General features: G+C 48.2%; 5 protein-coding genes across 5 annotated transcripts; all 5 read left to right on the top strand.

Moving 5' to 3' along the window:
- The first annotated feature begins 1,231 nt into the window (after window positions 1-1,231).
- On the top strand, window positions 1,232-4,340 carry VC83_00642 (uncharacterized protein). Its single transcript, XM_024464329.1, has 7 exons — window positions 1,232-1,344; window positions 1,434-1,874; window positions 1,947-2,075; window positions 2,126-2,406; window positions 2,460-2,613; window positions 2,666-3,315; window positions 3,367-4,340. Exons 2-7 carry the CDS (start codon window positions 1,837-1,839, stop codon window positions 4,173-4,175), a joined length of 2,061 nt encoding a protein of 686 aa, XP_024328743.1. The 5' UTR covers window positions 1,232-1,344; window positions 1,434-1,836; the 3' UTR covers window positions 4,176-4,340.
- Window positions 4,341-13,658: 9,318 nt separating this feature from the next.
- Window positions 13,659-15,167, top strand: VC83_00643 (uncharacterized protein; the record flags this gene model as incomplete). The annotated part of the gene is made up of 4 exons (XM_024464330.1): window positions 13,659-13,950; window positions 14,004-14,221; window positions 14,275-14,509; window positions 14,563-15,167. The coding sequence occupies 4 exons, from the start codon at window positions 13,659-13,661 to the stop codon at window positions 15,165-15,167; spliced, it is 1,350 nt and encodes a 449-aa protein (XP_024328742.1).
- A 377-nt stretch (window positions 15,168-15,544) lies between these two features.
- VC83_00644 (uncharacterized protein) lies at window positions 15,545-15,940 on the top strand (the record flags this gene model as incomplete). Its single annotated transcript, XM_024464331.1, has 1 exon — window positions 15,545-15,940. One exon carries the CDS (start codon window positions 15,545-15,547, stop codon window positions 15,938-15,940), a length of 396 nt encoding a protein of 131 aa, XP_024328748.1.
- Window positions 15,941-21,636: 5,696 nt separating this feature from the next.
- VC83_00645 (uncharacterized protein) lies at window positions 21,637-22,839 on the top strand (the record flags this gene model as incomplete). Its single annotated transcript, XM_024464332.1, has 5 exons — window positions 21,637-21,741; window positions 21,770-21,841; window positions 22,148-22,255; window positions 22,327-22,633; window positions 22,784-22,839. The coding sequence occupies 5 exons, from the start codon at window positions 21,637-21,639 to the stop codon at window positions 22,837-22,839; spliced, it is 648 nt and encodes a 215-aa protein (XP_024328747.1).
- A 1,287-nt stretch (window positions 22,840-24,126) lies between these two features.
- VC83_00646 (uncharacterized protein) lies at window positions 24,127-26,455 on the top strand. Its single transcript, XM_024464333.1, has 4 exons — window positions 24,127-24,742; window positions 24,798-24,965; window positions 25,015-25,411; window positions 25,465-26,455. The coding sequence occupies exons 1-4, from the start codon at window positions 24,616-24,618 to the stop codon at window positions 26,078-26,080; spliced, it is 1,308 nt and encodes a 435-aa protein (XP_024328746.1). The 5' UTR covers window positions 24,127-24,615; the 3' UTR covers window positions 26,081-26,455.

The following is a 26,455-nucleotide window of genomic DNA, read 5'->3' on the forward strand; positions in this document are numbered from 1 at the left end:
AATCGGGACTCCTGGGAGTGGTTCTTCCAGCATCTCCGGTGGTCTATACCAGAGATCTCGCTGGAAGAAAGCACCCTTATCTCAGATCGAGACTGGGAGTGGTTCTTCCAGCATCTCCGGTGGTCTATACCAGAGATCTCGCTGGAAGAAAGCACCCTTATCTCAGATCGAGACAAGGGTCTCCAAGAGGCAGAAAGAACTCTCGGGAGGATGGTGATGGTGGCTTGGTGTTGCCACCATCTTAAAGAGAACTTCACTGAGAAGTTTGGGAGGAGACTGGCTCCTCTGTTCTGGAAAGCAGCTCGAGCACCTACTCGAGTTGCTTTCGAAGCTGTTTTAGACAGCATTAGAACAGAGAAGCCAGAGGCTGCGGCCTATCTCTTGGCTTCTGAGCCAGAGAAATGGGCTGAGTCGATGTTTCGTGGGCGTCGATATGCCCACGATACATCAAATATCGTAGAGAGTCTGAATAAGACTCTCCTTTCCGATCGAGAGCTCCCGATCGTTGAGCTCCTCGATGCCATTTGGCATCGAGTTATGGCAGCGCGCGGAGAGCGCCTTGCTGCAGCTAACAAACTGTTAGCTGCAAGCCATAATACTACACCTTTCGTTGATGGTGTAGTATCAGAAGGAAGAGGATGGGCACAAGGCAACATATGCCAAGTGTCCTCTCCTTCTGAAGCACGAGTGATTCAGCCCAATGGGCGAATCTTCCTCGTTGATCTTGCAGCAAGAACATGCTCTTGCCGCAAGTATCAAGCAAATGGCATACCCTGTGGGCATGCCATGGCCTTAATCTTCGCCCGTGGGGACCAAATAAGTCCTTACTTACCTGACGCTTTTTCGGCTGCCCAATGGGCAGCCCAATTCGAGGCTCCAATGCCTCCTGTCGACGTTTCGGAGCTAGAGGTCATTGAAAATGACCCCTGCGAGCCTCCTATCACTTGGGTGCCTCGCGGGAGGCCTAAAAAAGAGAGGTTTCGGAAGGAGGCAGCTCGCCGGAGGGTCCGGCGAGCTGGTGAAATAGGAATAGAGGTTCATGGGCTTGTCCACCTACTCCGTCCTCGCGCTGTAGAACCTGTGGAGAGACAGGTCACAACGCCAGGACATGCCGCCGTCCTCGCAATTGAGGATGGCGGCATGGTTTCTATGATTATGGGCTAGGGCGAGCAGGGGTGGAGGCACTATGTGGGAAGGGCGCATGGTATATAGTTCTTTTTTGCAATTACATGGTATATGATTCTTTTTTACTAGTTTACATGGTATATGATTCTTTTACCCATAATATATATGTGGTCGGTGGAAATTGGGCCGACTCGCTTGGGTGGCCAACTCGTTATACATGTACGTTAATGAACAATTCCCTAATCAACAAACAGCGCACCGACAGGGAGGACTCTAAGCACTGCGGTAGTGCTTACTAGGTTTGACAGCAACGCTATGCGGGGTAGCTCCGGTTGTTACCACCCCTGGGAATATTTCACTTCATTCTCACATCTCAATGGTCGACTCGCAAGCCACAGCCACAATAATCATGTGGCCACAGGTAACATATATTACTGTTGCACAACCTTCCACATTACGCCAGTGGCATAATGCGCCTCACCGTTGAACAGGGATTAATGATGTCAGTATAGGTCGCCCAGGGTGAGCCTTGGAGCATTGTTCGCACAGCTTTTACTCATACAAACTTCCCCTCCGAGTCGGAGACGAGGATTTCCGCTGCGACCACACGAGTCCTCGTCACCTCAAATAGTATATACAGTCCGAATACCAGTTCTTTCCACCTCATCGCGTGTCTATTCTCCTAATTGCGCGAGCGAATAGCTGCACAATATGGCGGACCCCAACGGTGAACCCGAGATTAACAACGCGTAGGCAAAACCCTCGTGATCACCAAAGAGTTGAAAGAACGAGCAAGGCTAACCATTCCCTCCCCACCACAGCCCATCGACAGAACCTGTCGCGAATCCTACTCCTGATGCTGCTACAGAGAAGCGCAAGGGCTCCGTTTTCGTAGATAAAAGCCTTGGAAAGGACAGTTTCGCAGCCCTGACCGAGAATGTTACTGGAGAGTCCGTTACTTACTCCCCCTCGGCCGTAACTCTACTAAGTCCATTCACAGGATCAAAAATCCTCTCGTTGGCATCCCCAAGGATCAGTTGATCCAGGATGTCGAGGGCTTCGCTTTAGAGTTCGACCTCCGGGAAATGGTGCCGATTCTCATCAAAGGCACCCTCGTCGCACAGAACCCGGCGGGCATTGACGAAATCACCGAGCTCGACGATGAAGACCGCCGAGTTTTGCGCGAGGAAGTCACACACAAGTGGAAGCATCCGAGAATCCTCTACCTAACCATCGTGCTAAACTCAATTGCCGCTGCTATCCAGGGATGGGATCAAACAGGTAGGCTACTCATCCGGGCTTGTCCGCAGCTCATCGGCTTACATTGACCACAGGATCAAACGGAGCCAATCTCACCTTCTCGCCGGCGCTTGGGATTCCTGACACGGGAGATTTCTGTAAGGATCCTGCCAACGCGGCGACCTGTGACAAGAATTCTTGGATAGTGGGGTTCATAAACTCAGCCCCATACATTGCGATTTGCCTTTTGTACGTGTGAACCATGCCCATTATCCTACATTTATTCTAACCCTCTCCATAGTGCAGCCTGGATATCCGATCCCATCAACCACATCCTCGGTCGCAGAGGAACAATCTTCCTTGCCGCCATCTTCAGTCTCCTCGCTCCTTTTGGTGAAGCCACCGTGCAGACATGGCCCCAGCTTGTCGTATGCCGTATCCTGCTCGGGATTGGCATGGGCCTGAAAGAAGTCACTGTCCCCGTCTACTCTGCAGAGATCGCACCAAGAACAATTCGTGGTGGTTTGGTCATGTCCTGGCAAGTCTGGACCGCGTTTGGCATCCTTCTCGGAACATGTGCAAACCTTGTTTTTGTCAACACAGGCAAACTTGTCTGGCGCCTTCAGTTTGGTTCAGCCTTTGTCCCCGTCATTCCTCTCCTTGTAGGTGTCTATTTCTGCCCTGAATCTCCGCGTTGGCTCTTGAAGAAGGGCCAGGTCAGCAAGGCGTACAGGTCGCTTGTTCGTCTACGAAACTCGGAACTACAGGCGGCTAGGGATCTATACTTCATTCATGCTCAACTTGTCTATGAGGATGCCCTGTTGGAGAAGTCTGGACTCTCAAAGAATAGCAACATGTTCACGCGATTCATTGAATTGTTCACCATCCCTCGTCTTCGTCGAGCCACTCTGGCTTCGGGAGTAGTTATGCTGGCGCAGCAAATGTGCGGAAGTAAGTGCAACACTGTCCGCCGTCAATGAAGCCAAGCTAACAATTGCACAGTCAACATAATGTCCTTCTACTCTTCCACCATCTTCCGCAATGCCGGCGCCTCCGACATCGTCGCGCTCCTGGCCTCCTTCGGCTTCGGCCTTGTTAACTTCGTCTTTGCCTGGCCCGCGGTCTGGACAATCGATACCTTTGGGCGACGCGGTCTGCTCCTGTTCACGTTCCCCAATATGTCCTGGACCCTCCTAGCAGCCGGCATGGCCTACTTCATTCCCCAAGACCAAACCGCCCATCTCGGCGTCGTCCTATTCTTCGTCTACATCTACGACGCCTTCTACTCCCCCGGCGAAGGCCCCGTCCCCTTCACCTACTCCGCCGAAGTCTTTCCTCTCTCACACAGAGAAATCGGTATGTCTTGGGCTGTGGCGACCAACAATTTCTGGGCTACCGTCGTCTCGCTCACTTTCCCGCGCCAGCTGCGCGCCTTCGGCACGCCCGGTGCATTCAGCTTCTACGCCGCTATGAACCTCGTTGCCCTTTTCCTCATCTTCTGCTTCATGCCCGAGACGAAGCAGCGCACGCTCGAGGAGCTGGATTATGTCTTTGCCGTCCCGACGCGCACGCATACCAAGTATCAGATGTTCACAGTGCTGCCGTGGTGGTTTAAGAACATCCCGAACTTCTTGCGAAGGAGGGAGCCAACACCGTGTCCAGAGTTGTACAAGTTTGAGGATGACTCTTGGGCTAATGCCCAGGACTCGAAGGACTCGGGCTCGGGACCGGAGACGGCGCCGCGTGAGAAGGATGAGGTGGAGGTGCCGGTTTGTGGCCGAGTGAGAGTGGATGGAAGTGATGCTTATTGAGTTTGCTTCTTAGAACTGGGGAAAGAGATGCAGTTAACTGCTATAATTCGAAGGGGTGCTGATGCTTTGTTTTCTGAAATCGATTTTTCAAGCCTAGTTTTGATATCCTGTCGCTATCTCTTAGCTTATTAGTCCTAGATATCCTATTTGAACCACATTTTGAAGCCTTTTGATCAGTTTCTGGTGCAGCTCATCGGTGTTTGGGTCTTTGTCCTACCTGTGGCCTTGGAATCTTGTTTTCGGATTGCCTAGAGATAGTTGGTAGCTGTGAGGAATGGGCTCGTAGTCATATGCCATCTAGAGCTGACGCCATAATAAATGAGAGCAGGTAGCTGAGTGAATTTAAAATAAACACGATATAACTCGTAAAAATCTCGCCTACTGATAACATTGTAGGTAAGCGTGAAAGTGACCAATATAACACACTGTTACCTTAACTTAATTCTTATACTGGCCTATCCTCCTCGAGTAACAACAACTACATCAGCTAGATTGGATTCCAACATGGGTAACCAAACTCAGAGTGGTGCAGTTCCTGCGTCTCGCGGTTAAAAAAACTGTAAACGCCCCCGCGAGGTCAATGACGAGGTAAAGGACGAAGATAAAGATTCCAGCGCCCTCCCCACTCACCGTCACCGTCGTCGTCGTCGCAACTCAGTATTCTTATATTACTACTTTAGACCTAGCTAATACTATCTACTAGGGTCTACAATTACTATCGCCAATGAAGCCTAGGCTGCCATATAGTGATGGCACCTTCTTCTTCCGGCCTTGGTCAAAGGTCCGACGGTTAGGTTGCTAAAACCCTCTAGTAGAGGACTGTAGTCGCCAAGAGAACCCCGCCAAGCGTTTAGACCAAAGCTCTTTCCTCAAATGGATGTCCCCGGCTGTTTTGTGGGGTATTCACTCGTCATAATCCTTAAATTCCACAACAGGAAGCTTGTCAGTGCTGATAGCACGAGCTGCGCCTTTGCCTCTCCTCGTTGGTGTTGTCGTTTCCTCCGAGACTTGGAGATGAAGAGGGAGTGCGAGAATGAGAGTTACCCCCTGAGTGCCTCTTGGTGATGGGTTTGACAGTGTATACGTGATTTAACTAGGATATGCAGTTGACGGATTCTAAGTAGTACTTACCCCTAATGCACCCCCTATATAAAAATACATAATAATTGCATTTTCGTAAAGTACCTCTCTGTTCCATATTAACCAAAACCAAATTGTCATATCGTGAATAGCCTCAAATACCTAGGCAGTAGTTACTAGTAGCTATAGTAGCTACTAGTATACTCCTTTTGCGGCTATGTTGTTGCCACTAGCGGCTTTATATTAGGGTATTATAGCGTCTATACCAGCTGCTGCTTAAGTATGAGCATAAGATGTAGAGTCATAATGCGTAGGGTTAGGATTCGCCCGTTAAGGTGAAGCATTATCTACGATAAGGAGACCCCTTTTATTATGTACTATACTAATCTATATAGCTTCTTAATTAAAGATATCCAGTAGCTCTTACCCCTCCTTAAACTTGACAATATCATTAGTATTTAGTACGGATACTAATATACCTGTAGTATCTAGGTATATCCTCAAGTATATACCTACCCTTTGATATTTGAAGAGTATCTAGCATATCTGGATACTCTAGAGTATATATCTAGATATATGCCAAGAGTAGCTAAGTGTAGCCAAGATAGCCACACCACCACTTTCCTATCACGCACACCGTCGTTGCAAACTCAATAGTAACAAAGGCAAAGTTACTTATAATGGACTCTCATATTTCACATGAAGTTCTAGAGTTTATAATACTTACACATCAAAACAACATACACTTACATGTGTTTCCTTCTTACCTTATGTATATTCTACAACCTCTTAATGTTACGGTATTTGCACAATATAAACATTAGCACTAGCATGTAATTTAACAAGCAATCTAGAATTTTGACACTAACTACAATGTTTTCCAAGACTTATCTACAATCTGCAAGCAAACATTTACAAAGGGCAACTGCATAAAATCATTTAGAGATGCTGGTATTTAGCCAGCTAACTATAAGAAGATTAAAGAGAAAGTTGCTATATACACAAAGCTGACTGTTTTAGAAACACCATAAGGAACGGTAGAAGGGCAATGCTAGCAGCTGAAATTGTCTCTATAACTGTAAAACTTTGTCTATTCTCTAGAGCTTGTATATAAAGCTATATAGATTAGAAGAATATCATGTAAGGTAAGTACATATTCTTTTTGCAAACATCATGAGACCTGTCTTGATGCTATATATAGTAATAACTATCCTTAGAATGAGTGACTCATCATTATTAGATATACCAACAGAGCTTGAGGGCTATAATAGCCATGTGTCATGACACTCCTTCGATATTTGTGTCACGACCCTTCGATTCGCTTTAGTCTCTAGTACTTATTTCACTATGTCATTCACTTCACCTGCTTCGCTCACTTCGCTCACTTCGCTTCACTTGCTGACCTAGATCAGCCCAAATGTTGACTACTGGCTTAGGCTCTCTTGTTATTGGCTTGCTGCACTAGGGCTCGCTTAGCTAGGGTTCGGTTAATTAGTGCCTTCGCTTATTTGGCACTAGGGATTTTTACTGTTATATAAGCACTTATTGCTCATGTCTCTTATCGATCTTTAGCTAGCAAATTATATACTACTTGGCCTTCTTGCAATTCCTCCTGCTTCGACTTACTTTGCATTCCCTTACTTCGAGTCGAACCACTTGGCCAACCTGTTAGTCTCACCACTTGACCCCTGTGGTATAAAGTATATGCTTTGGAGCCTGAACTACTATACCTTGTCCTACTGCTTCGAGTATCGAAGTCTTCACATTATACTTCGGATACTTCTGCAGACTTGAAGGTCAGCCTCGGTTCGAACTGTCCTTACACCATGATACTCATAATGAGCCAAGTTTGCTAATGCTACCTACCCCTATTCGACAGGGTATTAATCCTATACCGCTCTGGCTCTAGCCTCTAGGATGAATGCTGCCACTGACAACATTAATACTATTCACAAAGCTATTACAATTGATACTTGATAGTAATTCACCTACAGTTAAGATGACCTGCTTGCAACTAAACTGTGGATATTCACCTACTCCGCAACTATTAAGTCAAACTTCAACTGGTAATCTTTAGAAGCACTATACCTAGAAGCATCTAACAGTAGCATATACAATGAAAAGTCATAAGAATACACCGTCAAACCGATTGAGTAGTGCATTGTCATTCTTTAAGCCATGGAACTAGCAAATCCAGCCTATTCAAGCATTAAATAATAGAGCGAAATACTAAGAGTTATTACTCTCATTTGTTGTATCAAATAACCTCTCCTTACGGCTTATTGAGAGCTATTTGTTTCATCAATTAGTACAATTCTTAAGCCCAACTACTTTGTCAATCTTGTCATGAACGCTATACTCGTACAGTTCCTACAGTTCCTACAGTTCCTTAGGATGGAACTGTTAGAACCTGTACAGTTCCTTAACGATGCCACTATATAAGTAGATAGTATTTCCTTAGATAGGAGCTTCATGCTCAACTCAATATAGTATTCTTTACAATACTGTAACGTGTTACTTGGAAAGCCTTTGTGTCTAATCCCCTGCCTCCTCTGCCAAGTCAACCTTACACAAGAAACCTCTGTGTCTTCTATCGTTTAGAAGTCAGCGTTACAGTTTGATCATTTCTAATAGGACCGTCTCGTAGGTCACCATTCCATTGTTAGTTAAGATAGGCTCTCCATCTACAACCATTAATGGGTATGGGTTGGTGTTTAGTTGCATCCTAAAACCGTATGTGTCTGCTACTTTCTTTGTCATAAAGTTGCCCGTTGCTCCTAAGTCTATCATAGCTCGGAGATGTTGCTGTTGTATCTTAGCAACTACATATATCTACAGTACTAGACCACTGCTATTAACCGAATTCCGATTTGACGTGTAAATCGCGTCGCGTAACCCACCCCTCCTTATACAACAACCATAATTATGCCACCACCTCGGAGGGCTTTGGCTCCAATTGATGGGAATCGACAGCGTGGTGGCCAATTATGCGGGCAGATTATTGGGAGGCAGTCAGAGGGTGCAACATCTACTAAGATTGCACACGACCTAAACCTTGACCGAAGCACCGTACGATATACAATTGCAGTTGACTCAATATGCACCGAAGGCAAGAGCCTACCCCATACAGCATGGGGAAAGTCATATACAGAAGCAGAGCAACGCCTTATACTCCGCCATGTATGCCTAAACCCAAAGGATACATACCAAGAAGTAAAGGATGCTTGTAATGTTGCTTGCTCAACATCAACTATAAAGAGGATACTACAAGAAGCAGGCATAGGCAATTGGCGTGCAAAGTGTCACCCTTTCCTACTGCCAATACATGCAGCTAAACGGCTTGCATGGTGTCTAGCATGGAGGAATTGGACAGCAGAGGATTGGGGTCAAGTTGTGTGGAGTGATGAGTGCTCTGTTGAGCGGGGGCGGGGTAACAGGAGCGAGTGGTGTTTCCGCACACCTGCTCAGAAGTGGCAGCGGGAGATGATCCAAACCTACAGTACAAAGAAGAACATGAAGATCATGGTTTGGGGGGCCTTTTGGGCAGAAGGCCGGAGCAATTTATACCTTATGGACCGTGACTTTGACTCAAAGAAGTTTGGATATACTGCAAACTCATACCTTGAGGTTCTAGAAGCAGAACTCCTCCCTATTTTTGAGAGTCTTGACTCTAGCTACTCATTTATGCAAGATAATGCTCCTATCCATACTGCGGGTATGGTTACAGACTTTCTTGAGGAGCATATGATTACTACACTCTATGGGTGGCCGCCCTACTCACCCGACCTCAACCCAATTGAGCACATTTGGTGGCACTTGAAAACCCGGGTGTGTGAGATGTTCCCTGAAATTGCAAAGGATAAATCAAACTCAGAACATGCAAGACAGCGTCTAGAATCATGTTTGCAAGCAGCATGGGACACATTAGACAAGTCATTGTTTGATAAATTGTGTACGAGTATGCCGAGTAGAATTGAGGCATGCATTCTAGCAGACGGGTGGCATACAAAATACTAGAATACCCATTTTTTATACTATATACTATAGGGGCTTATTTTGTATAGCTTTCAATTCTAATTACAATGGATCAATTTTTACATCTATCGCTCTAAAATTGCATATGTTATGAGCAAATTAATTATCTACGTTCGGTGGCTTCACGGGTGGTTTTGCGATTCGGTTAATAGCACATAGCTGGTTGGTACTAGGCCTCTTCATAAATACAGTCAAACCCTTGTTAAGACGATGGCATCCGTAGCAAGCATTTCCATCGTCTTATCGTATATATCGTTATATAGAGTAATATTATGTAAGCCACCTATCTAACGTAACCTGCTGCTGTGACTGTGCTCGAATAGCCTCAATGGCTGTTTGCAGCCGCTCTAGTGCCCGTATATGCCCCGTAGTAAGAGCATCCTGGCCTTCAGAATACTCAATCAGTATCTGGAGGGCATCCTGGGCCTCCTTTGCTGTAGGCGCAGGCTGCTCAGGCTGCTCCTCCTCTTCGTCATCATTTTGAGAGTTCTGATGCCCAAGTTGCCCCTCTATTATCTCCTCAAATAGTTCTTCATCGGTAGTCTGTCCTTCCACCGCTCTAGCCTCTTCCACAGGGTTTAGAAAGTTCGAAATAGCCATTGAGTCTGTAATTGATGCTGTAGTTATCGCTTGGTTGTAGAGTTCTTGTATTCCAGTAGGCATCGTTATTGTTGGAAGGCTAATTGGATTTGAAACAAGTGTAGATTTCCGGAAGCAGTTGTATATTGTAGTGTTTGAAACTTCTGTATTCCAAGCACGAATAATCCAGCGAAGAGCGAGTCGAAGATTCATAAGTTTCTGTGGATCTTGATTTGAATCAATAGTGTCGATTATAAACTGAAGCCAATGTTGTCGATAATAAGCTTTAACATTTTGAATAATTCCTTGATCAAGAGGCTGGAAACGACTGGTACTGTTAGCTGGAAGCCAACAAATGCGGATATTAGGGGGAGGAGGGTTAAGCTCAGCCCCTGTATAGTGTGCTGAAAAGCCGTCCATTGTTAAGAGTATTTGCCGAGTAGTTCCAATATACTGATAAAAGGCTTGAAGCCATTCGCTCATAAGTATTCCAGTCATCCAAGCCTTCTTATTCGCTTTCCATTGTGCCCCCATTGTTGGTATATTGATTCGTTGTAGTGCTCGAGGTGCTTTTGCATGGCCAATTGCCCAAACAGGGAGTCGGTCTGTTCCAGTAGCATTGACGCAGAAAACCAAGGAGATCCGAGTCTTATTCTTCTTCACACCAGATTGGAGTTGCGATGACAGGCCTCGTGATGGCATCATCTTCCAGAAGAGTCCAGTTTCGTCCATATTGTATATATCCTCTTCTTGAAACTCCCCTGCTATTGTCCGTAGTGCCCTCATTTCTTCCTCGACGTTTTCCGGAACTGATGCCGCCTCTCCAAACCGCTGTCGTGATTGTATATGATGCCGCTTTTTGAATTTTTCGAGCCAGCCAGTAGAAAACGATGGGCACTCTTGGCCAGCATATTCTGGCAGTCGTTTCCAGATCTGCTGTGCCTTCTGCTGTAGTATATCGCCAGTTGTAAACCCTCCTTTTTCTTCAATCTGATTCTGCCACTCCCAAAGGATATTTGTAATGGTTGACGAGGGCTTCCGAAGAGTCATCGAGTGCCTCAGTGAGGGCAGCGGCTAGCGAGTCAGCTGGGACAGGTGCACCAGATGTGAGAATCTAGCCACCCAAGGAAGGGATGAATTTACTAAGACAACACACTGTCTTAGAAAACAGAGCCAAAGGGTCGTAGCTTAGACTATTCCACAACGCAGCAATCAGGTGTGTGATGTAGTGAAGTGGTTCAGACAAGTTGCAACAACTGTTGAGTCTGGGAACTCAGGGGTAAGTCAGAGGTTAACACCTCACTGACTTTTCAGAAACAAGGAGTAACAAGATCAATGCTTGGAAGCTTGGAAAAGACGTGGAAGTATGTGATAGTCGATTTACTGTATTGTCTGCTTGCCCTTTCTTAAGGAAAGGGCAATCCTATTTATGCTAAAGGAGTGTAGTTCTCTCATTTTCCAAGACTTTCCATGACTTACCAGGCTTGGTAACTGTAGTCGACATAAGAGAATCCCATAGAACCATCTCTTAGGTTCGTAGCCTATAGGAAGTAAAAGGAGGTCCAAGGTCAGAGTACCCCTATAGACAAATTATGTCATAGACAAATTATGTCATAACTTAACCAATCTTGTGGGTAACTAAAGAGCGATGACATGTAATGAATCATAGAGGTTCGTAGGAGCTTTTAGAGCTATCGTTCATGCTCCTAGGCCTCTAGTTGGTAGAGATATGTCATGTGGTAGTATGAGTGATGTCATGTAATGAATCATAGAGGGTTGTAGAGATATGCTATGTGGTAATATCGGCCCAGTAACTAAGGAGCGATGACGTGTAATGAATCATAGATGGTTGTAGCAATCGTTGAGTAGTATTGCTCTTGTTGTTGGTGTGATAAGCCAAAATATGTATAGTGACTTGTAGGTTTGAGGAGGAGATTTCCAAGTTTGCTAGTTTGATAGCAAACTGAGTGAAACGAATGTCAGTATGACAATATTCTCTAGCTTTGGCCACTGGCCTAGTCGACGGCGTTGAATTCCAGTGTCTTGGTTCTTATGAAGGGCCTCAAAGTTGCTACTTAGTGATTCAGAAATAGTCGACTGGCTTAACTTGTGATGATATTGTCTTTCAAACCATTCGATACACTGCCGCTGAGTTGGCTTTGGAACTTGTTGGTGGGCCCAGTGTCGAAGGGCACGCCGCTGGTCGACTGTAATCGGCCTTTTTCGAGGCATTTTGGGTGTCTAATGGCCACGTTAAGACGATGAACAGGTTGGAAAAGACGATGATCGTTGAATCGTATTTTGTATGGTTAAAAGTATCAGTCCGTGGAAAAATATCGCACAAAAGAGGTTATCGGCTAAAAGAGGATCGTCTTGGCGAGGTTTGACTGTACGTTTTATATACCATGGTGATTCTTACTAAGCAGGAAACCACTCAACGCGCTCGGCGCGTTGCCTTTCTCCCTCGCGTTGCCTCCCTCGCCGTCGCCCTCCTCGGTCCTGAGCTCGGCTCAGGCCCACGAGGATGGCTTCTCTTGGCGAGCTGACCGTTCCTATGAACGGTCAGCTCTACCTTGACCTAGATGCCTGGTCGAGAGCCCTTAACGACTGGGCCGAATGAGGCCGTCGAAAGGAGCGACAGCGAGGGGGCGACGGCGAGGGGGCAACGAGGGGCTACGGGGGGCGGGGGATTGGGGGGTTTTTACTGGTCGCAGGGGGTTTCATATTATGTAGGGTATATAAAACTTATCACGTCAAATGCAGGGTATATAAAACTTTTGCCCTTAATTATATTACTAATCTATACACTAACTATATATAGTAATTCAAAGCTGGCGACAGCTGAAACAGAAATCTGTCCAGCCGTAACCAGCTTTTGGCACTTAATTGCCAAAAGCGGACGATTCTTCGTCGTTCAGAACATGGGGTGGTAGGGGGGCGGCAGGGTTAAATCACCTGCGGCTTAGCACCTTCCTTTTCAGGCATTCTACAGTCATGACGCGTTAAGTCGGTACTCGATTCACGTTACGTCGATACGTTTTGCTGGCCTCAATCCCCCTGTCCACTACCAAAATACGTTCTATATCTCGATATTTACGCTATCTCGATGGTATTTACGGGACCCGAGCTATCGACTTAACGGATTATGACTGTAGTGGTCACAACGGACTTCCCTCTAGTCGTGGAACTTCCGGATGAAGCTAGCTCATACTATATTGTTGACGATGGCTAACTGCCGCAGTGGCGCACCACCCCGAGGCAAAGGCGCAGCTCAGCACTGACAAGCTTCCTGTTGTGGAATTTAAGGATTCTGACGAGTGGATACCCCGCAAAACAGCCCGGGACCCGTTCCTGCCAAGCAGCTTCGCGCACGTGATCATGCGTTGCAAATGTCCCTCCTGCCTTTATGCGATTAGGTTATCAGTTCTGGGCATGGTGGGTGCGGTGACGGAGCCGGTAAGTGCATCTCGTTCTGTCAGCTGTGAGTATGGATCGCCGGCTCTACGGCCTCGTTTTTGCTTCGGTGCCCATACGTGCATCTCTTTCGTCGTAATCGACGAAAGAGATGCACGTAATTACAATGAATGATCATCGCATCTACCGCCGGGTTTTGCTTAGGACGATGACCTTACATGGCCGTCAGGATGTGTTGGGGGGGCTATAGTTCCGTAGTATTACGGGCAATGGGTATATAAGGTTGAGAAGTCAGGCCATTGCCCGCCATCTCTCTACTCTGATATCCACGAGACGTTGCTTGACTTGTTCCGATTCTCAAGATATCCCGCCCTCATGAAGCTCTCTATCATTGCAGCTCTGGGTGCCGCCACCCTGGTCACCAGCAGGACCATCAAGACCGCCAACCATGTGGCAATGGAGCAGTTGATGGCCATGAAGGTGTCTACCCGCGAGAAGCTCCGCGACGACGGGTACTTCGCGGCTGGGAGATGGAAGTCCACCAAGAAGGTGCAGGCCTGTACCAATGGCAAGGCTGGGGAGTACAGCTGTAACGGCGTGGACCTACAGGCCTTTGCGAGCCACGAAGACTTGGGAAGCAAGACCAAGGAAGGCAATGATATCTGGGGTATGTCTTTTGACTAAGTTGGGTTACGGGTAGCTGACTGTGATACTTTCTAGGCTGGACGTCAGATGATGGCCGTGAGTTTGGTGCCGTTGGACAAACCGACGGAACCGCCTTTGTGGAGGTCACCAAGGATGGCCAGATCAAGTACCTGGGAAGACTCCCCACCCAGACAAAGAATAGCATTTGGCGTGACATGAAGGTCGTTGATGGATATGTCTACATTGGATCTGAAGCTCCAGGGCACGGCCTGCAAGTCTTCGACCTCCGTAAAGTATGTCAGCCTGGCAATAAGTTGATGATATAATATTCTAACGAAACTACTAGCTTCTGACGGTCACCGAGCCCAAGGTCTTCGATATCACAAAGGACCTCACGGCGTGGTTCAAGGGTTTCGGCAGCTCCCACAACATCGTTTCGCACGAGGAAGCCAACATGATCTACGCTGTCGGTACTGCACTCAACTCGTCATGCAAGGGCGGCCTATTCATGGTCGATGTCTCAGACCCTGCGAACCCCACTTCGCCCGGCTGCGCCAGCGAAGACGGATACGTGCATGATGGTGAGTCCTCTATTCCCCGAACCCCCACTCACAGCCTAGTCTAACTCCCCCAGCTCAATGCGTCATCTACAAGGGCCCAGACTCCCAGTACAATGGCAAGGAGATCTGCTTTAACTACAACGAAGACACTCTCACCATCGTCGACGTGACCGACAAGTCTACGCCCAGGCAGATCTCCAAAACCCCATACGTGGGCTCCTCCTACACCCACCAGGGCTGGATCATCGACCCGGAGAATATGGCGTACCTCCTCCTCGACGACGAGCTCGATGAGGTGAAAAAGACCGGTGAGGCCGCAAACGGCCACACCACGACGTACATCTTCGACGTCAGCACCCTCGCCAAGCCCGCCTACAAGGGACTTTACCAGTCGCCCGTCAAGTCTGTCGACCACAACCAGTACATTATCGATGGCCTGTCGTACCAGTCCAACTACGGCTCCGGACTGCGCATCGTCGATGTTAGCTCCGTTGCCCAGGACCCTACCGGCAAGGGGTTCAAGGAGGTTGGTTTCTTTGATTGCCACCCTGAGGATGATGCGGTTGGTGGTGAGGTCGAGTTCTTTGGCTCGTGGAGCGTGTACCCATACTTCAAGAGCGGATATATCCTGTTGAACAGCATTGAGAGGGGTCTGTACTCGCTGAAGCGCAGCGCGTAAATTAGGCTATGTAGGTTTGGGTTCTTGTTGGGGTTATGAGTAGGGGTGAGTTACGTTCGTTTACACATTGGAAAATGGCCCTGTCTATGAATATCTACGATATGTGATTAAATATACAGTTACTTCATGTATTTATTTCCAGCTGGACTACATTTATGGGGGCTTGATGCGTTTTCATGTGATCCAACAGTGAGGTTGTACTTCATGTTGGAGCCTCGAGTTGTTGGTTGGTTGTTGGTTGTGAGTAAGTTAATTGAAGGAGCAGCTCACCTTTATATCTGCCCGTATCAGGGAGTACCAGCCTTTATCATTCTGACTCCGGAGATATTTTGCCCCCTCAGATTACCTCCATCTGCAAAATAACACCGCAGTCAGCAATGTCCAAGCCCAGCGCATCCACCGCAAACCAGCCCGAGCCCTTCATCGTCCTCCCAACCTCCTCCCACACACACACCCTCATCCTCCTCACGGCTCCGGCAACAACGGCTCCAAATTCGGCACCGAGCTCCTCTCAACCGGCACCTCCTCCAAAGGACACACCTTCACCACCGTCTTCCCCGGCACAAAATTCATCTTCCCCAACGCCCGCAAGCGGCGCTCAAGCGCCTTCCCCAGTGATAAACCAGTGGTTCGACATCGCTTCTGTAGAGGACCCGTCGCATAGAAGGGATACACAGGTGCAAGGTCTGGTGGAGTCGGCGGAGCATGTACGGTCTATTATTGCAAGGAGCTGGAGACGATTCCAAGGGGGGATATTGTGCTGGGGGGGTTGAGTCAGTCTGAGTCTGGAGTTTTCGCTAGGTGGATACTTTGGGATGAGTGCGTGGATGTCATTTAGGGAGGATATTGAGGATGTCATCGTGCCGGTTGAGGAAGAAGATGACCCTTTCGCTGATGACGAGTCGGATGGAGAGGCGCTAGAGTCGCCGCTTTTGGCGGTCGGTTTGGTGAGAGATATCTTGTTAGTAGACGCTGCGACGCTGAGCACAGAGAGGACGAGCTTGATGACGCCGGTTCTCTTGTGCCATGGGGGAGACAATGAGAAGGTGAAGTGAAAGCTGGGGGAGGAGGCCGCTCAGTGCCTTGCGACGTAGTCTTCGGCCAGAAATTCCTCTATGACACAGATGCCTTTAACAAGTGTCCGGAGCTTCTCGACATCCCTCCTACGAAACAGAATCGGCAATTCGAAAAATATAAGCAGCAATATGAGTTCATGATCTTCATGGATAATATATTCCCTCGTTTAAGATTCTCAAAAAAGCCGAAACTAGCTGTGGATATTTAGGGGTAGCATGAAAGAAATTGGAACGCTGAGCAGTATCGCCGCTCGAATAATACAGAAGAGAAGTTACGTTGTTGCCACAAGATAAGCAGGAAGCGGCTCGAAGGGCCGAGAAAAGGTGCATAAAGGACTGGAAAACCAAGCATGACGATTGTCGGCTCTGTCGTACTAGGTCGACTACATAGGGACAAGGGGAATCTACAAATAGGGGTTTGGGAAGTTGGATTTATCATATTTTTTTTATATACCACTTGGATTCAAATTTAGTGTCAATGGCAGATTGAGCGTTGTCGAATTCATATATTTTAATACTATTTTATTATCAGCTTAGAATTCATTATCGTTCATCATCGTTAAAACTAGGGGTTGCCCCGTTCGAGCACTGTTAGTGTTGGAACATGGGATGTTCCTGATAGTACGCTGCACAGCGTAGATTGTATACTGGATGTATATAAGGGCTCCGCCCGCCCGTAGTTACTCAATCAAGTCGTCAAACTCCAATTATGTGTTCAACAGTTAGTAGGATGGGCCACTGCATGCGCCTTTGTAAATAAAAGGGTCTCAGCGGGTTCCAGAGGCACGAGTTACATTTACGATACTTCCCTTACGATAATTGCCAATAGCTCCTATATCTGTGGGTAGGCGCTCTATGGTGTGGGATCGGGGTTGGTAATTTTCCATACCTCTGAATTCTGTTAGCGCAGCTAGCAACATAACTAACAAAACCAACAGGGCGGCACGCCATTGATTTAGTCCTCCATGAGGCCGGCCGTACAATTTAACCCTGTGGAACAGAACGATTGTTATCGGTTTGTAGCGCTAGCTGGGCGGGCGGCTATATTGGCCCACGTTTAGCGTGGGGGCTGCCGCTCCAACGTATATGTCTATTCTCAGCCACACAAAACTGATATTTTTAGTAATGTACAGTTGGGTCAAATAAGTGTTCGTCGTTTTCAGCCACCAAAACGCCATGAAAAAAAGCAACGAGTGCGGGGTACTCCCTCTTCAAAAGGATAATATAGATAGAAATAGTGAGTTGTAGATACTGTCATCAATTATTATGGCTCTCCTACCGAAGAGTACTCGTAGAGAGACCTCTGTTGCAAAGCGAGCAACATGCTGGACTTGGTACAAGGCTGGCAAGACAGTGACTGAGATTTCCCGCCTAGAACGCCTACCCCGCACTACTGTAACTACAATTATCCACAGAGCAAAGGCTTCCGACCTACAAGCTCAGCAAGTCAAGTTTGAGAGCAAGGCACGCTCGGGGGCCCCTAGGAAGCTTACTATCCGAGCAGAGAGGGCCTTAGTGCGTGCTGCTGTTACAGATTGCAGAGCTCCACTAATTGCGCTCTGCACACCGAGCAAGAGCGGCTCTCAGATCACAAAACCAACAGTACGCAATGCTCTAAAAAAGTACAACAAAGGACGGAGAAAACCACGCAAGAAGCCGTTCCTTAAGCCTGCTCACAAGAAAGGCCGGCTACAGTGGTGTAAAGCAAACAGAAACGTGGATTTTGGACTTATTATATGGTCTGATGAGTCTACATTTGAAGTTGGCTATGATAGTCGCAACTTTTGGGTTACCCGAGGCCCAGGAGAAGAATTTTGGGAGAAACACCTAAAGCCTACTTTCAAATCAGGCCGTACTTCAATTTCTGTGTGGGGTTGCTTTATGGGAGCAGAGATTGGACCGTTGGTTGTGCTTCCTAAAGGGCAGCGGATGAACCAGCAACTATACACAGAACTAGTTCTCAAACCCTACTTTATCCCATTCTACGAGAAGATGGTTGCAAAGTACGGCCCACAAGTACGTATACAAGAAGATGGAGCAAAATTCCACTTTGCTCCTATTGCTGCAAACTACAAGAGGCTCTGTATGGTACAGAGTTTACCATGGCCGCCACAGAGCCCTGACCTTGCCCCTATTGAAAACGTGTGGCAGCAAGCAAAGCTACAAGTGTCTACTCGACGGCATAGGATCAAGAACATTGCAGAAATGGAGGTGGCGGTACTCTACGAGTGGTCACGTATACAGGCTAGTTTTCTCAAAACCTTAGCTGACTCAATGCCAAAAAGGATTGCATTATGCATTAAGGCAAAGGGTGGTAGTATTAAATATTAATCTATATTACTCTAGCTATAACGTACATGTATAGCGAAAGCGCCAAACAAGCGAAAGCGCCAAAATGATGCGGTGACCAAACCCCCCAACTAAATGTTAAATTCCTCAACAACAAAACATGCCCCATAAAAACGATGAAAGCCAATTAGTGCTAGCTATCCAGGCTATGCAAAGCGACCCAAAGTTACGCCTTCGAGTTGCTGCTAGGATCTATTCTGTGGACCACCGCAAGCTAGGTCGTCGTCTAGAAGGTGTACCTTCACGACGCGATATCCAAGCCAACTCACGGAAATTAACTAACCTAGAGGAGTCCGTCCTTGTTCAGTATATACTCGACCTAGCTGCCAAAGGGTTTCCTCCTCGGCTGTCTGTTGTTGAAGATATGGCAAGTCGACTACTTGCAACACGCGACGCGTCACGCGTTGGGTCGCGTTGGGCTTCAAACTTTGTTAAGCGGCGTGTAGAGCTCCAGACACGCTTTCAGCGCAAATACGACTACCAGAGGGCTAAGTGCGAAGATCCAGAAGTTATTAATGGCTGGTTTGAGCTTGTGCGTAACACAATTGCGAAATATGGTATCGATGAAGCAGATATCTACAACTTTGATGAGACTGGGTTTATGATGGGCGTTATCTCAACTGCTATGGTTGTAACAAGCTCAGACGGGCGGGCAAAAGCAAAGAAGGTACAGCCTGGTAATCGGGAATGGGTTACAGTAATCCAAGGCGTTAGTTCTCAAGGTTGGGCAGTACCACCATTTATCATTGTTGCAGGCAAAAACCACCTTACATCTTGGTATGAGAATAGTGGATTTTCAAGCGATTGGGTGATTTCTGTTACTGAAAATGGCTGGACTACAAACGAGAGAGGCATGGATTGGATTCAGCACTTTGAGAAGCATACAAAGGCCCGGAGTGTTGGTGGTTATCGCTTGTTAGTCCTTGATGGTCATGAGAGCCACCACTCAGATGAGTTTGAGGAGTACTGCAAGGAACACAACATTATTACGCTTTGTATGCCTGCTCACTCTTCTCATCTACTCCAGCCACTTGATGTTGGCTGTTTCGGCCCGTTAAAGCAGGCCTATGGTCGGCAAATTGAAGATATGATGCAGGCTCATATTTCTCATATTACAAAGGATGACTTCTTTCCTGCCTTCCACGCTGCATTTAACACTACAATGACGGAAAGTAACATTTGAGGCGGGTTCCGAGGGGCAGGGCTTCTTCCATTTGACCCTGAGAGAGTGATATCTACACTTGATCTTAAGTTAAGGACACCAACGCCTCCAAGCTCCCGCCCAGGTACTGCTCAACCTTGGGTTTCTCAGACACCAAACAACCCAATTGAAGCTATGTCACAGTCTACATTTATTAAAACTCGGATTTCACGCCATCAAAATAGCTCTCCAACCTCAATCTATGTAGCTGTTGACCAGTTTACAAAGGGTGCATCGCAAATAATGCATCAATTAGCACTGCTAAAGGGAGAGAACCAAAACCTACGACAGGCAAATGAAGTACTAAGCAAGCGCCGGAGAGCTAGGAAAACACGACTACAGCAAGGAGGATCACTTAGTCAACAAGGGGCGCAAGAGCTACAGGATGAGAGGGATGTTGTGCAGCAGGTAGAGCAGGAAATAAGGGCAAGCCGTGGTCGGAAGCCAAGGGAAGAAACCCGTGCCCGTCGCTGTGGCAAGTGTGGTGAGACTGGGCACAATGCGCGCACGTGTCAGATTGTAATAGACACCTCTGAGGAAGAGGACTCCGAGTAGTTTCAATTGATTTCTAATGTTGTGGTAGATTTATCGCAATGTTTGTCGTGAGGGTAGATAATTTTGGCGCTTTCGCTTGTTTGGCGCTTTCGCTATACATGTACGTTAGTACATTTCAATTTTTATTCAATTCCAAAGCGTTGTGGTTGAGTTATTTACGATTGATTTTATGGTTGTGGTTCTTCGGAGCGACGAACACTTATTTGACCCAACTGTACTAATAGTGTCATATCTAGGGCTACCTATTGCTAGAATAGCCGTTTCAGAACCGGTTTGGTAGGTTAGATGTTTGGCTATGGTTTTCTAATGACTTGTAATGTTAGTTGGTTAGTTTCGAGTCGAAAGTTTCAACCTGGCCGCAGTCTTTAAAAGACTGCGGCCGGGATTGGCTAAGGTGGCTTTGAGGCCGATATCGTCGTATTGGTAATAGGTGTGAGAGGAGGGGGGTTCGCAGGACTCTAAGTATTGAGAGAAGAGTTTTTGGTTGTTGTTTTTTAGGGACGAGTGGGAGGTCTTGTGGACTGGAGGGAGCATAGAAAGGCTCCATCAAGATTCTCAGCTCGTTAGGCGCGGGCTCTCCATGCACTGGGTGGACAGGTTCAATGCTGTTGATGGGCCTGCGAAACATAATGTTAGCCTTTAGCTTTCCTCATTGTCCAAATTAGCATTAGAGGGAGCAAGTCAAGACTTGATACTTGTCGCCAATGTAGGCGGAACTATCGAAGGGGGTATCATATATACGTACACCTGTAGCAGACATGCTGCTTCGTATCATCTTGAACCTCACAAGTTCATCAGCCCTCGTAGGAAGCACGTAGCTGTATCTCTTTAAACAATGCTTCCAGACTCTCTCTCGTGACGGATAACCTGGTAGGAGAGGACGTTCAAGACAGTATATGTAACTAAACGCGTCTTTGTATTTCTCATTATCAAGATGCGGGGGGGGTTTGATGGTGCGAGACTGCGTATCCGCTCATGTTTAACAGCACCTAAAAGTAGAAATAATTCGTAGAATAGAAGCGATGAGCTCGTAGAAAGACAACCAAACAAGAAGATCAATTGTCGAAAAGATTTTCAGGAGACACACGGCCGATGGGTGCGGCGCAGAGTTGCACCGCAGAGGTACAGCCTGTCGTTGAGGCCCAGGCCTCTCTGGCGTGTCTGTATAACAGGGACCTAATTGGGGGCTGGGAGATGCAGCATATTCGAACACATTTCTCTATCATCTTCAAAGTACTTCATCGCTCTCTTGCGGATCAAAAAATCCGTTTCCGATGTAAAGCAGCAAATGCATCAAGGCTACGAGCTGCCGAAACGCTTGAATGGTTTCCCTCGAGTAGCTGAGAAGCTCGCCTCGGACCCTGACAAGACGACCACGACACTTCGACCGGCTGTCGGCGAGGAGTCTGATACTACGCGAGGCGGAATTGGCAGAGCTAGAGGCGGAGCAGGATAGATTAGATCAGGAGGATAAGGACTCGACGTCAGGAGAGGTGCGCGACTGTCATACCGACTGGAGCACGTTCGAGAGACTGGCGACGGGGAGAGATCCAAACGGCGACCCGACGACCCCGGACAGGCTGCGAAATTAGAATTTGCATTAAAAACCAGAGCGAAAATAAAAGAGTACCGTAAGACGTTCGCTCATATTTAATCCGCCATTTGAATTTGAAACAGCAGACGCTATTGAACTCCAAGCCGCCGGCTGCGACGACTATAAAGGGCATGGGAGGATGGTCCTTGGATACGTATAAGGGGAAACAGTACGGTTCACCGAGCCTTGGGGGGCTAGTGAGAAGAGATTCGATGATCCGTATGATCCGTATGATCTCGTCGCGCTGCGCGTGCCGGCGGATCAAGACCGGCTCTCCGAGTTCATCTTGAACTATTTTGGCGGCTTCTTTCTAGTTCGTCCCTTTCCCATCTACAATCCCCTCTTTTACAAAAAGACGCATACTCACACCTACCTACCCCTCAGGCAACATCAACAGACGCCCGCTCCTCCTACATCCGCGAATCCACCCTCGCCAAAACCATCGCCATCATCTCCTCCATCCTCTTCGCCATCCTCCTCTTCGGCTCCATCGCCCCCCTCTACTTCGTGCACAACGGCCTCGCCCTCTTCGGCATGCTAGGTGGCTGGACCGTCCTCTTCGCCGTCTGCGTCGGCTGGCTGACGAACGCGCGACGCGATCAGATCTCTGCGGCGACGGCGGCGTATTGTGCGGTGCTGGTGGTGTTTGTTAGTGGGACGCTTGGGGGGGCGGGGTCAGGGGGGTGGAACTGTACGCGGGTTGGGTGTGTTGAATACGTTATGAGTGCTGTTATGAATCTTATTAATCTTCTGAATTACCTAGGAAGTTATTAGAGCCTTTCTACGTTCTAGTTACTCGGAAGTTAAGCCAACGGGAAAAGTTCTAACGTCCTAACTATAGGTATCAATTCCCAGCTTTACACAATCCATCTCCAGACTCTCAGGCGGCAGGTTTAATTAAGTATTAGATATCACCTACGAGTGTTATAAACATTCGTTCCTTCCTTCTGAAACCCTCTCATCCCCTCTTTCCTCACCCCTTCATCATACAAACCCATCCCACAGCGTCAACCACGATAATATATAGGACACGGTGATAGGGGGCTGTGCAAGACATCCAGGGGACGGAGTGTAACCCATCTCGGAAGATGAGAGGGGAGAGGAGGCGACAAGTACACAATGACGACGTTCGATGCGCTGTTCACAACATGACAACACCTTACCTTCACCGGTGAGCTCAGCGTCTGGAAAATAATCGCCCTCCCCCAAACCAAGCGTCGCGCGCGCCTGTCCATGCATGTAGTAAGCAGCGAAGGAAGGCGCTTGCTTACCTCAACTCACCTCACCGGCGGCTCCTGGGTCGTCGACAGGGTCGCGTTGAAACAGATATGAAGCAGTCACGTGAGACCCGTAATCGGAATGTGGTGGTACGCAAGTGGACTCCACTCGAATTAGAGTTTTTGTCTAGAGAAGAAACAAGATGGTGCTGAAAGCGAGCAGTGGCGGCAAGGTTTCTATTCTTTTGTCCTTGAAGGAAAGGGAGGAACACGAGCAGTGGGTGGAGGTATTTGGGAGGTACGGAGTAGAATACGGTTGATTGTGCACTAGGTCGTTCTGGAAAGAGACTTATGCAGTAATCTATCTTACATTTGTCTCGGGGGGTGGCTGGGAGCAGATCTCAGTTGACGGGAAGTTTGGAAAGTGGAAAAGGAGGGGGTGATTGGCGTATCAGGCCGCTACATGGGCTAGGTATTAGAGTAGCATATAGTGTGGATAGGCTGTGAACGGCGCCTAGTACATTTACCCCTGGGCCCTGAAACAGTTAGATTTACCTAGCTCTAACTACACTAACTACACTACACTAACTACACTAACTACACTAACTACACTAACTACACTAACTACACTAACTACACTAACTACACTAACTACACTAACTACACTAACTACACTAACTACACTAACTACACTAACTACACTAACACTAACTACACTAACTACACTAACACTAACTACACTAAACACTAACTACACTAACTACACTAACACTAACTACACTAAACACTAACTACACTAACTACACTAACTACACTAACTGCACTAACTACACTAACTACACTAACTACACTAACTACACTAACTACACTAACTACACTAACTACACTAACTAAAAATACACTAGAAACATTAGAAACAGCAACCCCGCCCATCATCTCCCCCATCCCCTCCCAACCACTGGCTCTCCTTCTTCCTCTCTCATACACGAACTTTAACCACACATCACCAATAAACCAACTCTACTCTCTTACACCCCCAGAATACTCTGGACGACGATCGTTGATTCTATATATTACTATCCTGGTACTATAACCGCCGCTCGTTAATTGTTGATCGTTAATTTCCTTTATCTACCCCAGCCGTCGCCACTGACAACCTGCCCACCCTGCACCGCATCGAGAGACCACAACAATTTAGATTAGATTAATTGCGGTAGGACATCCCCCTCGAAACTGACATACAATACCCTCAAATACCCCATTGTCGTCGCTGGTCGGGGACATCACACATTCGCTCAACTACTACTACCGAATAATACACCTTACAACCGAATCAATTGACTTCGAAACGAGAGAACACGACACTCCAAACCACACCCCTTTCTTATCGCCGAAATTTGGCAACACGCATACCTTCCCAGCAAACTCACGCAATACTCCTCACAACACCGCAGCCATGAATATCAACAAGCGCCTCGATCGCGTGAAGCAATGGGCCGGCGAGAAGATCGGCGCCGAGTCCAAGACGAGCGTGTCTGATGAATTCCGCAGTCTCGAGACCGAGATGCAGCTGCGCCATGACGGTTCGTCCTGCCCCTATCACCAGGAGTAAGGTCTCCTCGCTAACACAACACGCAGGCATGGACAAGATGCACAAATCGACCACCGCATACATCAAGTCGCTATCGAAGCGCGACGAAGGCGACGACAGGGAGAAGGTCCTCCCGGTTGCGCGATTGGGACAGACCCTCGCGAACCACGGAGATGATTTCGAGCCCGATTCCGAGTTTGGGAATTGCCTCATCGGTTGGTCTACCCGAGATACCTGTAGAGAATGCATACTAACGTCCTCTAGCAATGGGACGCACAAACGAACGCATCGCCCGCGTTCAGGAAACCTACACCGCATACGCCACAACCGGCTGGCTCGAATCCCTCGAGCGCTCCCTCGTGCAGATGAAGGAATACCAAGCCGCGCGCAAGAAGCTCGAGGGCCGCCGCCTCGCCTACGACGCCTCGCTGTCCAAGATGCAGAAGTCGAAGAAGGAGGACTTCCGCAGCGAGGAGGAGCTGCGCTCGCAGAAGGCGAAGTATGAGGAGTCCAGCGAGGACGTGTTCCGTCGTATGCAGGATATCAAGGAGGCGGAGGAGGATAGCGTGGCTGATCTGGGCGCGTTTCTCGATGCGGAGCTCAAGTACTACGATCGTTGCCGCGACGAGCTGATGCGTCTCAAGCGCGAGTGGCCTGCTGCGTAAGTCAAGTCCACATCCCCAAGTCCAAAACCCCTTCTAACAAACACCCCAGCCAAAAATGTGCCCAGTCAACCACCCGCGCCAACCGCTCCCGCTCAAACACCGCACACTCCTACAAAGAGCGCTATGCTTCCCACGAAGACCCAATCCCCGAACTCGAGCGCCCCGCCATCCGCTCCTCCAGCCGCGTCCCCTCAGTCACCTACCTCTACCCAACGACCTCGCACGAAGCCCCCCCTCCCCTCCCATCCAACCGCCCCCATCTGGCGCGTTCGCACACCATCGAGTCCCCGAGACGCGACATCACGCCTCCCGGCCGACAAGCCTCGTTTGCGAGCGACGCTGGGGTAGCGAGGGATAGGCTTAGGCCGACGAGTCGCATTCGCACGGCGGATTTGTTTGGAGATCCGAGTGATGACTCGGCGGCATATAGTGGGACGGATCGCTCGCCGAGGGCGGGGAGTGTGAGTCCTGGTACGTCGGCGGGGAGTGGGGGGGATGTGTCGAGGAAGGGGAGCTGGACGAATTTGAGGGGGGGTGTCAATGGGGGAGGGGTGAATGGGAATGGGGGGCAGGGGGTGGTGAAGAAGGGACCGCCGCCGCCGCCGCCGTCGAGGGGGAGGAAGATTGCGCCGCCGCCGCCGCCGCCAATGAAGAGGGAGAATTAGAGGCCGTGGGTCCGAGTAATCTGGGGTTGGGGGTTTACTACTTGTTTGTTGTCAAGAGGCTACGCTTGTTCTGCGGCCTTGTGGGGGGTTTTTTTTTGTCTATTTTTGTAATTTTTGGCGGGATTTGGGCTGGACCATACTGTACCTCAACGCGAGGATGGGTGGCTTTTTCTTTTAATGGGTGCGGGTTGTTGGTGGGATTTGTACTGTACAATAGCCTATGGGCTCCTGAGAATGCGGCGAGTGAGTTCGCATGGGATGTGAGAAGGGAGTGAAGAGACCTTTTGAGGGGGTGGATGCGTCAGAGATAGGGACCTACTATGATAGTAACTTCTATTACATGAACCTGTTCAGAATATGCATACATGCGCGGCA

Source organism: Pseudogymnoascus destructans (genome assembly GCF_001641265.1).
Source record: "Pseudogymnoascus destructans isolate 20631-21 unplaced genomic scaffold scaffold_1, whole genome shotgun sequence".
Taxonomy (NCBI): domain Eukaryota; kingdom Fungi; phylum Ascomycota; class Leotiomycetes; order Thelebolales; family Thelebolaceae; genus Pseudogymnoascus; species Pseudogymnoascus destructans.